The sequence below is a fragment of the Pogoniulus pusillus genome, chromosome 15, assembly GCF_015220805.1.
Source record: "Pogoniulus pusillus isolate bPogPus1 chromosome 15, bPogPus1.pri, whole genome shotgun sequence".
NCBI classification, from domain to species: domain Eukaryota; kingdom Metazoa; phylum Chordata; class Aves; order Piciformes; family Lybiidae; genus Pogoniulus; species Pogoniulus pusillus.
Window position 1 is genome coordinate 6,512,963 of NC_087278.1, and position 12,852 is coordinate 6,525,814.

Genomic DNA, 12,852 nt, shown 5'->3' on the forward strand with positions numbered 1-12,852 from the left:
GCTGTTATGTTAGGTGCATGAAATGCACTGCAGAGGACAAAATGCTACGTTACTGCAGCAGCTTCCATATTAAATTTAGTTTGGAATAATACCAGTTATTATGCAAAGAGATGCCTGTACTGTTATCCAGTCTTGTGAAAACTTGCGTCTTTTAGCCACAAAGCATTCACTGTTCATTAACTCTCAAAGGACATATACTCATGGACCCTGCAAAAGTGCTTTCTAGTGAGGACATTTCAAGTTAACCAATGGGCACGGCTAAGACCAGCCCACTTGTGGATAGTTCTTGCTTTCACTTTCTGAACTACCTTCTCCTCTCACTGTACACAAAAGCTCAGAAGACTCAACTCTCAAGTCTCCTGCTGGTAGCCCAAAATGCCAACCATGTCCTGGGTTGCATCAAAAGATGCTTGGCCAGCAGGTCAAGAGAAGTTACTCTGACCCTCTACTCCAGAGTAGTGTGTCCAGCTCTGGAGCACTCATTACAAGAGGGACATGGATCTGTTGGAGAAGGTCAGAGGAGAGCCATAAATATGATCAGAGAGCCCACAAGGACAGGCTGAGGGAATTATATCTGTTTAGCCTGGAGAAGAGAATGCTCCTAGGAGACCTTGTAGCAGCCTTCCAGTACCTGAAGGGGGCCTACAGAAAGGCTGGAGAGGGACTTTTTGTAAGGGTATGTGGTGATACTTCAAGGGGCAGTGGTTTTAAACTAGAGAAGATCAGATTTAGATTAGACATTAGGAAGAAGTTCTTTACTATGAGGATCTTGAGACACCAGAATGGATTGCCCAGAGAAGTTGTTGATGCCTCATCCCTGGCAGTGTTTTAGACCAGACTAGATGAGGCTTTGAGCAACCTTCTAATGGGAGGTGCCCCTGCCTATAGCAGGGAAGTTGGAACTGGGTAATCTTTAATGTGCCTTCCAACTCAAGCCATTCTGTGATTGTATGAAAACATTCCAGTGTTGCACTTTGGCTCAATGAACAACTAGCTGTGACAGTTGAAGAAATTACTGTTGCAGATGTCTGCCACACTTTCTCTTACAAATAGTCACACCTGTAGCAAGGATAACAGAGCAAGAGGTATGTTCACATTTCAGCTGTTCACATTCTCAGGCTAAAAGCACTGTTGCAGCTGTATGTGCACAAATACATGGGAACATGTATACACTTCCTTGTTGCATCTTGGCTGTGCAATGGAAGCATGTAGCATGGAGGTCAAGAAAGCCTCTGGCCATCAATCCACCAAGCACACCTGACAGGACTCAGAATATCTGTGTTGTAGCTACTATTTCATGACACAGAGGAACAGAGTGCCTTGCTGATCAGCCTGGTCTGTATGCAGTAAAACAAAATAATTCATATTTGGCTTACTCTTCAAGTAAATATTTTGGGATGCCATTTTTCATGCCTTCAGTAGGAAGAATGTGAACTTCATTTGCCTTAACAAGGATGGAATGAGACACTCCATTACAGGGTTAATAGGAGATTGGTACTTGAATCTCAGCAGCAGATCCACATAGGTGGTATGGAAGCAGTTCTGCCAAAAACTTGACGTGTCTTTCTATGCTCTTGTACCTTCTCTACCTGAGGATACAGGCAGCGGTCCCACTCCTACACCTGACCTCGTGGGACAGACCAGCTGTTGGCAATGGTCATTCCTGCCGTTGGCTATGGTAGAAAAGGTGCCAAGTTCTGTCTTGTATTAAAGCAGGTCCTGTGGTTTTCTCCCCCTCCTGCTTACGTCTCTGAGGCAGCAATTAAGTGTGTGTGGGAAGTGGCCACTTGCAGCCCTGACCTGCATCTCACCCAGGATCAGCTGTGTAACTCAGAGCCACTTCAGGCACATCCAGTGCTACTGTCTGATTGCATAGGAATCTTGAAACCAGTCATTAAAAAGACCCCAAACCTGCAGCCTATCATAGGAAAGGACTTGAAGGTACTCCACATGCAGCCCAGAATCTGAGGGAGAGAAGCAGTATGGGAGCTGCAGTGCCCGTGCAGGAAGCCTAGCGGACCTCGGGCAGGCTTTTGAAGGTATCAGAGAGGTTTCACAGACACGCAGCCCACAGCTACTGTGACAGAAAGCTGAGGGAAGGAGAGGACAAACAAAGGACGGAAGGCAGGAAAAAAGTGAAGGGTGGAAAGAGAAGAAAGGGGACCAGGCAGGAAGGCGGGAAGAGAGGTGAGGGCGAGAAAAGGCGTCTGCCCCAGGCCCTGGGGCCTGGCCCCTAGACGCGCCGCAGCGCCCCCTGGCGGCAACGGCTGCCGCTCGGCCCCGGCGCGTCTGCCCGAATCACTCTCCAGACGCCGGCAGCGAAGGGGCGGAGCTCTTGTCTCATTTAAATAACCTGGCGGCTCATTTGCATGCTGCCAGGATCACCGGCTCCGGGATTGGCCGGCCCCGAGGCAGTCCCCCACTGCCGGCCCCTGCACCCACGGGGGGGCGGAGCCAGCCGAGAGAGGGGAGGAGATATGGGGCTTATTTGCATAACGGCACGGCGTGTGCGACCGGGGGGAGGTGGCGTTAGCTGCTGGAGCGCGTTCCGATTTTGAATCTACGGCGGCAGCCCCGGGGAGGCGGCAACGGCGGCAACCGCCGCTGGGCGCTGAGGGCGGCACTCCCGCGGGACGCAGGGCACAGGTACGGGCGCGTCCCTGCCGGGGCGCGAGCGGCAGGGCAGCGCCGGGAGCCCCGGCTGCCGCGCGGCGGCGGCGGCAGTGCGCATGCTCGGGCTGCAGCTCTGCAGGCGCGGCGCTGCGCGCACCCACGTTCGGCCGCAGGACGCAGCGCAGCCCGGCGCGCGCTGCATGGGAGCACGTGACCGGGCTCCAGTGCAGGCGGCGGCGGCGCCGCGCATGCGCGTTGCTGTTTTCGCGCAGAGAGCGCAGCAGGTGGGGAGTGGGGTGCGGGGAGGTGGCGTCCTCTGTCCCTCCACGTGTGGAGAAACTCCTGCGGCGGCAGAAACGGATAACAGGTAGGTCTGTTACGCGGCATGGCACAGCTAGGGCATTCTGGTAGGTCCTGAAGGCGCAGAGTGCTGGGCAGGACCAGGCAGTTGTCTGACTGCATTCTGTTTTGTGCATGGGTGGGTTGGAGGCACCTCCCACATGACACTGAGTGGGTGTTTGGGTGGGACAGCAGCACGTCTGTCTGACTGGTGCCTCAAAAGCGTTTCTGTGCTTTATGTCCAAACTGGGGATGGTGTGAGCTGGGTGATGCCATGTGCAAGGTGTGGATATCCACCCTCACTAATGCAGCAGGTGTTGAGTGTTGTGGCAGACAGGGTGTGGAAATGAGAAACGTTCTTGTTGCTGCTCTCACTGGCGCTTTTATGAGCTTCAGATTCAAGTTTCTGAAGCAATGAGCATGGAGTGAAAGGGAATTTCAGTGGACAAACACCCCCAAACAACAGAGGCCTCACTGTGCCTTATTTATGTGGTGTCAGCGAACAAGGCCAGAGTGGCTACTCCAGTTTGTTGTGGAGGCCCACATCAAACAAACTACTAGCACAAGTTAACAGGTTAAGTAGTATATTCCTGTACAGAAGGTACACTTGAACTAATAATTTTCTCTGAAGTTAAGCATTTAGAATGCTGGAGCTCTATTCATGGTTAAGTGTTTCACATTTTGAATCTGATGTGACTTTAGGGCCTGTTAGAGCTTCTCAAGCAGTTTTTCCTTAAACAGGTATATATTCTTAGATCCCCTGATCTTTGACGGATGTCCAGTGGAAATGCCTGCATTAGAATATGATCTTGGAGGTCTCTTCCAACCTAGTTGTTTCTATGATTATGTAATTTTGTTGCCCAGGGAGGCTGCGGATGTTTGAGGCCTTGAGCAACCTGGTCTAGCAGAAGATGTCCCTGTGCATGACCAGGGGCTGGAACTACATAATCTTTAAGATCTTTTCCAACCTAAACTATTCTATAAACTTGTGAATGAATAATAGCAATCTTGAAATAAATCCATGTATTGTCATGTCTGTGACAAATAACAGACATGTTGTATGGGTTTGTGGATTAAAAATATCCTTGTTACAGAAAGGACAAACAGCAACCACAGAAAAATAACACTTGAGCATCTAGACTGCTTATTTAGCATGCTAACTGGTGGAACTAAAAGTATGTTAATAAATATATTTGGTCAATATCCCAGATAATACCAGGGATGACAGTATTTTAATGAATACACTTACTGGAATTTGCATTCACAAGATGAGAATATTCTCCAATCAAGCTTTAGCTCTCTTGTGGGCCATTATAAGCTATACCGCTTTGATCTAGTTACAGTTATTACAATTACTAATATTTGCTTTATAATAATAAAAAAAAACAGGAAGAAATGTCATGTTTATATATGAAATTAAATATGAACTGTGTGAACAAACTAGAGCTGTCAATGTAAGAAATAATTGTGAATTTCTGGTTGCATACTGTTTTGTGCAGTCACACGCTTACATGCCTTGCTACAGATTACTTCAAATGCTATAAATTCTTTCAAGGGGAAAAAATAAACACAAAACCACTGCTGTTTGATTCATGATCTTGGGTAGGTAATTTCTTAATTTTCAGATCTGTGAAATGGGACTAATTGAAGATGTCAGGTCCATCATAAAATGAATTCATTAATGATTGCCTGAGGACTTGTGCGATTCATAAATTATGGCAACTGTACTTAGTACGTATTTGTCTAGTTGGGCAGTTACTTTGTATGTTCCATAAGTAACAAATCAAATTCCTATGTGCAGATAGTCCCAAAAGTAATTGTTTTAATAATACTGGATAGTAATCACAGAATGTCAGGGGCTGGAACGGAACGTGAAAGCTCATCCAGTTCAACCCCTCTGCCAGAGCAGGATCACTGATACCAGATCACAAAGGAACATTTCCAGGCAGGTTCTGAATATCTCCAGAGAGGGGGACTCTACAACCCCCCTAGGTAGCCTGTTTCAGTGTTCTGTCACCCTCATGGTGAAAAAAATTCTCTTCATATTTACATGAAACTTCGTATGGCTCAACTTCCACCCACTGCCCTTTGTCCTGTCATCAGGCATCACTGAGAAGAGCCTGGCTCCATCTTCCTGGCACTCACCCATTACATATTCATGAGGTTACCTCTCAGTCTCCTTCAAGCTAAAGAGCCCCAGCTCCCTCAGTCTGTCCTTGTAAGAGAGATGTTCCATTCCCTTAATCATCTTTGTGACTCTGCACTGGACTCTCAAATAGTTCTATGTCCCTCTTAAACTGGCAGGCCAGAACTGGACACTGTACTCCAGATGCGGCTTCACCAGTGCAGAGTAGAGGGGCAGGAGAACCTCTCTGGACCTACTAACCACAGCCCTTCTAATACACCCCAGAATGGCATTGGCCATCCTGGCCACAAGAGCACACTGCTGGCTCATTGTGATGATGATCAGTTGATGGTCAGCCTCCCATAACTAGGACCCCCAGATCTTTTTCCCCTTTGCTGCCTTCCAACGAGTCAGTCCCCAACCTATACTGATCCCTGGGGTTGTTCTTTCCCAGGTGCAAGACTCTGCCCTTGTTGAATTTAATTAAATTTCTTCCTGCCTAACCCTCCAGCCTGTCCAGGTCTCACTGAATGGCAGCACAGCCTTCTGGTGTGTCAGCCACTCCACCCAGTTTTGTGTCATCAGCAAACTTGCTGACAGTGCACTCTGCCCCTAGTCCAGGTCATTAATAGTAAAATATTTGTTTAAGTCCAGAAAAAAATGCTTTGTCGCCATTTATAAATAACTGCTTATTGTGAGTTCTTTTTCAAAGAATCTCAAGAGATCTTTGTGTTTTCATCACAATGTTCTTACTTTAGTAGACTTAGTACATTGCTTGGTGTAAAAAGCTTTTTGTCAGCTGCACCTTTGCTGCCGAGCGTAGCACTGCTGAACTGATGCTTCCATAATGTGGAATACTGCCGCATTTTGCTACGTGAATTAACAAGACTACAGGATGATGTGTAGGCTTGAGGCTGATCATAACAGAATTGATTCACAGAAGGATGCTATAATAACATGCATACATTAAAGCAGTCATTTTTGTGCTCTTCTTGAGGGACCTCTTAATTCTCATTACCTGTACATTACAAAGTTTGTTTTCAAGATGTTAATCCCAGTAGAGAGACATACCATACTCTGCTGCATTTGTGCATACCTCCTGCTTTTGCCTGTATTGTTATGCTCAGATCAGTATTAACTGCAGTATGTTAGCTTTCCTGTAAAGGCTTCTCTAGTAATGCTTCCATTTGCATCAAAATGACAGGAAGTGTGGTATAATATTGACACTTGATTTCCTTCCAGCATGGAAGGTGATCTCGCTAGTCAAAAGACTGAACCACCTATTAATGAAAGTAATTTCATTTAAAATACTGATTTTGCAGATTCCTTGGAAATAGAAACAGTCTGCGTGTTAAACAAGTTTTCAAATCTTATTTTTGAAATATCTGATTCCTAACTATTAACTAAATCCTCATTTTCAGTGTATTTGACTGTGATTTTTTGGAGAAGCTGTTTTTTCAGTTGCAGTATTTCCACAGTGAAAAGTAATTAAGCCAGATGTTTGTTGTTTTGGTTTTTTTCTTATTTTGAAAAGAAAATAAATTTCTTCTGCTTTAGATTTTTTTTTTAGTAGTATAATCATCAATTATGCTTACCTGGTCTTACTATGAGAAATTAAACAAAAAATCTCAAGGTTATTCATAAAATGTAGATAGTAGCTAAAAGATATTTACCTGTATATTGTTCTTACTTAAATAGTTTGCAAATTGAATGGATTCTTTCCATTAGCTCTTTACCTGATGTTTATATTGTGATCTTGTTATATTTTTTGAGTTTATTGTGGAAATTACTACAGTGGCACAGATGTACATCACAGTTTTCATAAAGGATATTAGCTGAGAAAAGTAAGTTTGAAGTTGTAAAACTATTAGGTGGATGTGGCGGTTTCGTTTGCTTGGGGATAGATTTTTTTTGTGTAATATTTCTATTAAATGCACTGAAATTTAAGATTGTTAATAATTTTCAGTTAAAATTGTGGCTGAACTCTTTTCTTTAGTATGTGACATTACTTTGGGTGATTTACCTACATACACAAAACAACTAAGAATTCATAAACTGGCCAACACAAATGATGCTCTCATGATGTGTATTTCTAATTCAGGCATTTTGGTGATATTCATTGCACTATATGCTGCACACTAGGAAAAAATGTTCTCCTGTTACCACTATAAGATCAATGCCTTATCCAAATACAGAATTGAGAGTAAGATAGGGATGCTATGTGGAGCAACAAACTTACTGGTTTTTTGGCTTGGTTGGTTTTTTGGGTTTTTTTTTTGACAGCTTATAAAGAAGCAAAGAGAAATTAAATGGATCTCTAAAGTGATCTCTCTATTCAGTTGTTCTTTTTAAGCTGGACAGCTACAGAATGTGTCAGTCTCTGAAGAAAGTTTAGGTGTGAATTGATTAGTGCTTCATATTTAACATTTCTATAGGATATTAAAAGACTGCTGGCTGATCCAAAAGAAGCTAACTCTAACTGGCTTTCAGATTTTCAGTCAGGAGGATCTGGAGAATAGATTTTGCCAGCCTTCAAGTTCTAGTTATCTTTATAAACACAAAATTTTGCTTTATATTGTGGAATCTTAATTTTCCTTTGCCTGAGGAGACTTTGCATGTGATTCATAGCAGCTTTAGCTGTCTTGCCGTTTTTGTTTGTATGCTGGGATTTTTTTGTTGTTGTTTTTTTGGGGGGGAGGGGTCTATTGGGCGTTTTGTCATTGTTTGGTGTGTGTGTGTTTATTTGTTTGGGTTTTGTTTTGGGGAGAAGGTTCTTTTAGTTGCTTTTTTCCCTTTCTCTGTTTCTGCAGAAATGGGAGAAAATATTTGAGTTCATATGTAAAATGTTTTAAGTCTCTGGAAGTGCTTCTGATCATTTAAGTTCTTTATTAGCCTAGAGATCAGACTATAAAAGTCACTGATCAATTTTAGAGATAGAAAGTATTGCTACAAGTTATCTATAAACTGGATCTGCAGAATGCATTAATAATTTTTTAGGTGGCAAGGGCTGAACTAAAGCAATACATTCTCTAGCTTCTCAGAGAATTGTGGTTCAGAAATGGGAGTCTCTTTTCTTTGGTTGATGTGGTTTTTTTGTCTTCTAGTTTAGTTGCATATTCTGCTTTGGTTAATCTTCCAGTTCTTATTTCTGTCTTTGTTATGTATGTGCACATATATACACATATATATGCCACAGACAAACCCTGAAATTGAGAGTGGAATTTCAGGTACACTTGAGTTTTATGTCACTTTGTGTTTTATGTTTTCATTTGAACTTATATTAATATGACAGTATTAAACAAAACAGGAATCTGTTAGTGAAAACTGAATGCCTGCATTAAAACGTGCATGAACAAGGTTATTAAATGGTACTGAGGAGCTCTACTAAGAGGGCAAATCTGCTTAACAAACATAAATGATTTTTTGCTTATGCACAAATAGCAAAACAGGTATGTGACAAAAATGTTTAATTGTGCCAGGGCCCTACAGGCTTAAACAGCAATCTGCTCAGTTCTAGCATAGTAGTCCACTTTGATGTGGTCATTGTCCTTTGTCTTATTCTGAGTAATTCTTGCAAGACTTGTTGGCTTTCAGTAAATTTGACAGCATAGTATCAAAGATAATGAATTTCTGCAGATTTTGTCAAAACAAGCAGCTGGCAGGAGGAGAGGCTACCGTTGTCCCCAGTGAGAAAACTTGGCCGTTGCACTTTGTTTTGGGGAGATAACTGGCTGTCAGTCGGGATATAGGTATGGTCTGTCGAGGCAGTATGGAGGCTGTCACAACAATGTGCAAGTTTTGTAGGAGAGGTAGGCCTGAGACCTGCAGTTGCTTGCCAGAGTGGTAAGGCACCAATGCTAACTTGAGGTAACACTGATTAAAAAGTAGCAAGACAGCATTTCTAAATCTGCGGGAAATGCGGTTTCATTATAGCCACTGCTCACTCATTTTGCTTATTACCACTGATGTATGCTTTTTCAAGTCACCTCTGTGTTTAACAAGTCTGCCCCACCTTGCCATTCCTCCTCTCTCCCTTTGTTTTTGCTTAGTAAAGATCCCTTGGTGGTGTGGTGTAGCTGAAGGCATCATAGTAACTGTGGTATTAAATAAATGTCTGGCCTTCAGCTGTATGTTAGCTTCCATCCTATCACTGGAGATTTTCAGAACACCATGTATATATATGTATACTACATATATCTCCTTTATAGTTCTCTGGGATTTGTGAGCAACTTTAAAAACAAAACAAAAAAAGCTATGCCCTTTAAGATGTTTGACTTTGAGCTGTGTTATAAATGACTGAAAACTGTACTTGGCATTACCAACTTTGACTTCTTCCAGGAGTAAATATCAATTCATGTGAGATCTTAGTCAATTTTAATGGCTGTGTGCAAAGGAATTTTTGGTAATAATTTGTTTCCTATGATATGTAGGTAAACTGATAGAGCTTGTTTGCTGTGTTTAAGTGGGATATTTATCATACAGAATAAATAGTTTTCTAGACCCAATTTCTAAAAATGGGCTTCAGTGAATTTATGAACTCAAAGCACAAGTTCTTCTGAATGATGTGATTGTGGCTATATAAGCTACCTCTTCAAATAACCTGTATATTTGTTCCATTGTTTCATGCTGTCCTAAGCATCATCCTCCATTTTACACTAATATATAGAACCAAACCAAGCAACCAAACACCACAAACAGACAATAATAACACACACACACACACACAAAGACCAAAAACCTGACACAAAAGAAATTTCCTTCTGCCTTTACCCCCAAATTATTGCAGTTTCCAGCGGGACATTTTAAAAAGACATTGCCTTCTGAAGTTTTATGTTTTTAAGTATTTCAAAGCATGTTTATCAGGAAACAGGCACATGTTTGCTGACTTCAATCAATCCATTGAAAATGTCTTTCACTGGTCATACCATCAAGTGCCTTACAGTTACTGGAGTCACAGAATCAACCAGGTTGGAAGAGACCTCTAAGATCATCCAGTCCAACCTATCACCCAGCCCTATCCAATCAACTAAATGATGTGCAGACTGACTTTCTGGACTGTGATGTTCCTTGTTTCGTGATCATCACGAACTTTCTATTTTCCCTAGTAGCTGAAGTAGTTTTTATTTGCAAAATTCTTGTAGTTGTAAGCAAGAGTTAAGATTCTTGTTTCTTAAAGTCAGCCTCAGTTTACTGAGATTTCTGTTCAGGTGTATACAGAAAGGAATAGTCTCCCTCCCTTTCATGGATTTCACCAGCGTAAGAACTGTTTTGTCCTCTTAATGTTAACTAACACTAAAAAAAGTGAGCAAATTGGATGAGATGAGGTTTGTACACAAAGAAATGTGGATAATAGAGAGCAGACTAATTTCTAAGCATGTCATTTGAGCAGAAGAAATTACTGATGTTTTGGCTGCTTTTTTTATACCCTTGTAATGTGAAATTACAGAAAATTCTGTCTGAAAGTCCAGAATATTCTCTCTCTCCTTGATTTTTCAGGGTAGGAGCCCTAGTATAAGGTCTGTGTGATCTAATGATATTTGAGAGGTGTGTGGGGATTATAATACTTAGGGCAACACTTACAGAAATAACAAGGTGCCATTCTCCCGAGCTGCTTGTTTGATGTTCTTGAGAAGGTTGGGAAATGGAAGCTCTGTTTTAAAATTCGCCATGACTAGAAGAATTGAACTTGGTGGGATGATAACTGCAGGATGTTAGCATGTCATCAAAAGAGGGCAGAGTCAGGATTGTTGGAAGTTTTTATTCTGTATTTTAAATCTAAACATAACACGTTAAGCTTAAATTCTGTTCAAAAATACTTTTTCTTATTTCTTTTTGATTTTTAGAAAACCTGAGTAAATGCCACCCTAAGTAGCAATGTTTCCCACTAACATAGCAATTCCATGTTAGTGTAGGTTCTCTTTAATATTTCCAGGCCCAAAGCATTCTCAGATGAATTATTCCACTCCTAATTTTATGTTTAATTAAATATTGGGGTTTGTTTTAAATGAGTTGGTTAATATTTTTTAACATACTAACACACCTGTGTATGTAGACTGAAGTTTAGGGAACTGAAGTCTTGAGTAAATGCATAGCTGCTTAGCATTCAGCTGGACTTGCAACTAGGTTGTCTGTATTTACATATCAGTACCTTTGCATGTTCATGAAGTTTTCTGATGAGGTAGAAGGATTGATTGTAGCAACTGGAGTATGACATGCATTGTTTTCTCTGGCTTAGGGAAAACGATGGCTGAGGTTTTTTCACCAAGTAATTACACCTGTTCAGGCCTATTTAAGTCATTGAGGTTCCATATACTGAGCTCCAAGACAGAATGTCAGAGAATGGAGTGTTGCACAGTGCAGCTCTTGGGTTCTGGATTGGAAACTCCTGGGGTTTTGTTGAACTTCTAAGAATTGAAGGTCAGCATTCTCCTGATGCCAAAATTTTCTGTGTGCTACACAGACTTCTCTTTTGGTTAAAATGTTGTTACTATGGTCTTGGTTAAGAAAGCTTCAGTGTGGTGGATGATTTGAAATGCATTATAATGAAGTTGTTCTCCTGTCTTCACAGGAGACATTTTGAGCATTTGAACTGCAAGCATACTTTCAATTAGTACTGTGACTCTGTGTAGTATTATCAAAGATCATAATCAATGTAGCTGTTTACATGCATGTGGCATGTGCTTTTTCTTGTGTTGCCAATTGTGATACTCCTTTTTGTCCTTGTATTAGCCAGATGGTGTATTTCAGCATTTTAAAACTTTGAAGTACCAACTGTGGTGCTGATGAGTGCATCAGCTACTGCTGGCCTGATTAGTCAGTCCTGAAATAACCAGCCACAGCTGGCAACACACATGTTAAGTTCAGACATTTTCATAAAAGAAGTAGATGGAGGTTGTGTTCTCCCACTGTTTTGGGGGAGCTTACAGTGTTGGGCTGCATTTTGATCACAAAGACTTTCTGGTAGAAAGTGAGAACTAATTCAAGGTCAATTTCCTTCAGGATTGCTCTATGTGTTCTTGCAGTTACTTTGCTTTGAAATAGATTTTATAGAAGAGGTGCACATGATAGTGTGAAGCAGCTATAGAGGAGCTCCCTCTAGAACTGATCTGCTGTTGCCTGGTCGAGAGCACATGACTGGCATTAACGAACAGATAGCAGAGAGGAACCAGTACTGGATTTAGTTCTGCTTGCATTAAAATTGTGTATTTGTTTCACAACACTTCTGTCCTCTCAATAGGTTCCTAAACCAGTTCTTTAGGAACAAACTACTCTGTAAAGTTACAAGATTGTGAAAAATTGCCAAAAACTTTCTAGATAGGTCTTTTCTTTGAAAGACTTAATATCCTACATCATTCATAAGTAGATACTTGATTTTGCAGGCATCGAAGTTCTCGAGTGTTCTTAGGGCTTTATGTGAGCTTCACTGTTTATAAAGGGAACTTCCCCCCTCCAATTAAAACTGTTTAACTGTTTTATTTAACTAATACTACAAACATTGCAAAGTAGGTGGTGGGGTGAAAAAGTGTAGATTAGTTTCTTGCAGTTTGCTTTTGGTTTTGTTTTTTTTTCTTCTTGAAGACCAAAATGAGGCTGCTCTTGAAAAGCATTCCTGAATGTCTGTCAGTTCTATGCATAATCTGGCTCTGTAGCTGTGCCTGCTAATACGTGACATGGATCACGAACTGCCTTGGAGTCAGGAGAGATCTGAAGTGTGTGATACCAATCCTGGATCACAGCTCTGTCTGGGCTGCCTCTCAGTGGCTTTTGGTTTAATT

The 12,852-nt window shown here is 41.7% G+C and overlaps 1 protein-coding gene across 3 annotated transcripts in view; it reads left to right on the top strand.

Annotated features, from left to right (window-relative positions):
• The first annotated feature begins 2,477 nt into the window (after window positions 1-2,477).
• ATF7IP (activating transcription factor 7 interacting protein) overlaps window positions 2,478-12,852 on the top strand; it is a 73,600-nt gene continuing 63,225 nt past the window's right edge. For 2 of the 3 annotated variants that reach the window (XM_064155091.1, XM_064155092.1), the window contains exon 1: window positions 2,792-2,980. In XM_064155091.1, coding sequence (XP_064011161.1) covers window positions 2,814-2,980 — 167 coding nt within the window. In that variant the 5' untranslated portion in view covers window positions 2,792-2,813. Of the gene's footprint in view, window positions 2,647-2,791; window positions 2,981-12,852 lie in introns of those variants that run through there. The other variant, XM_064155094.1, reaches the window with a different exon arrangement.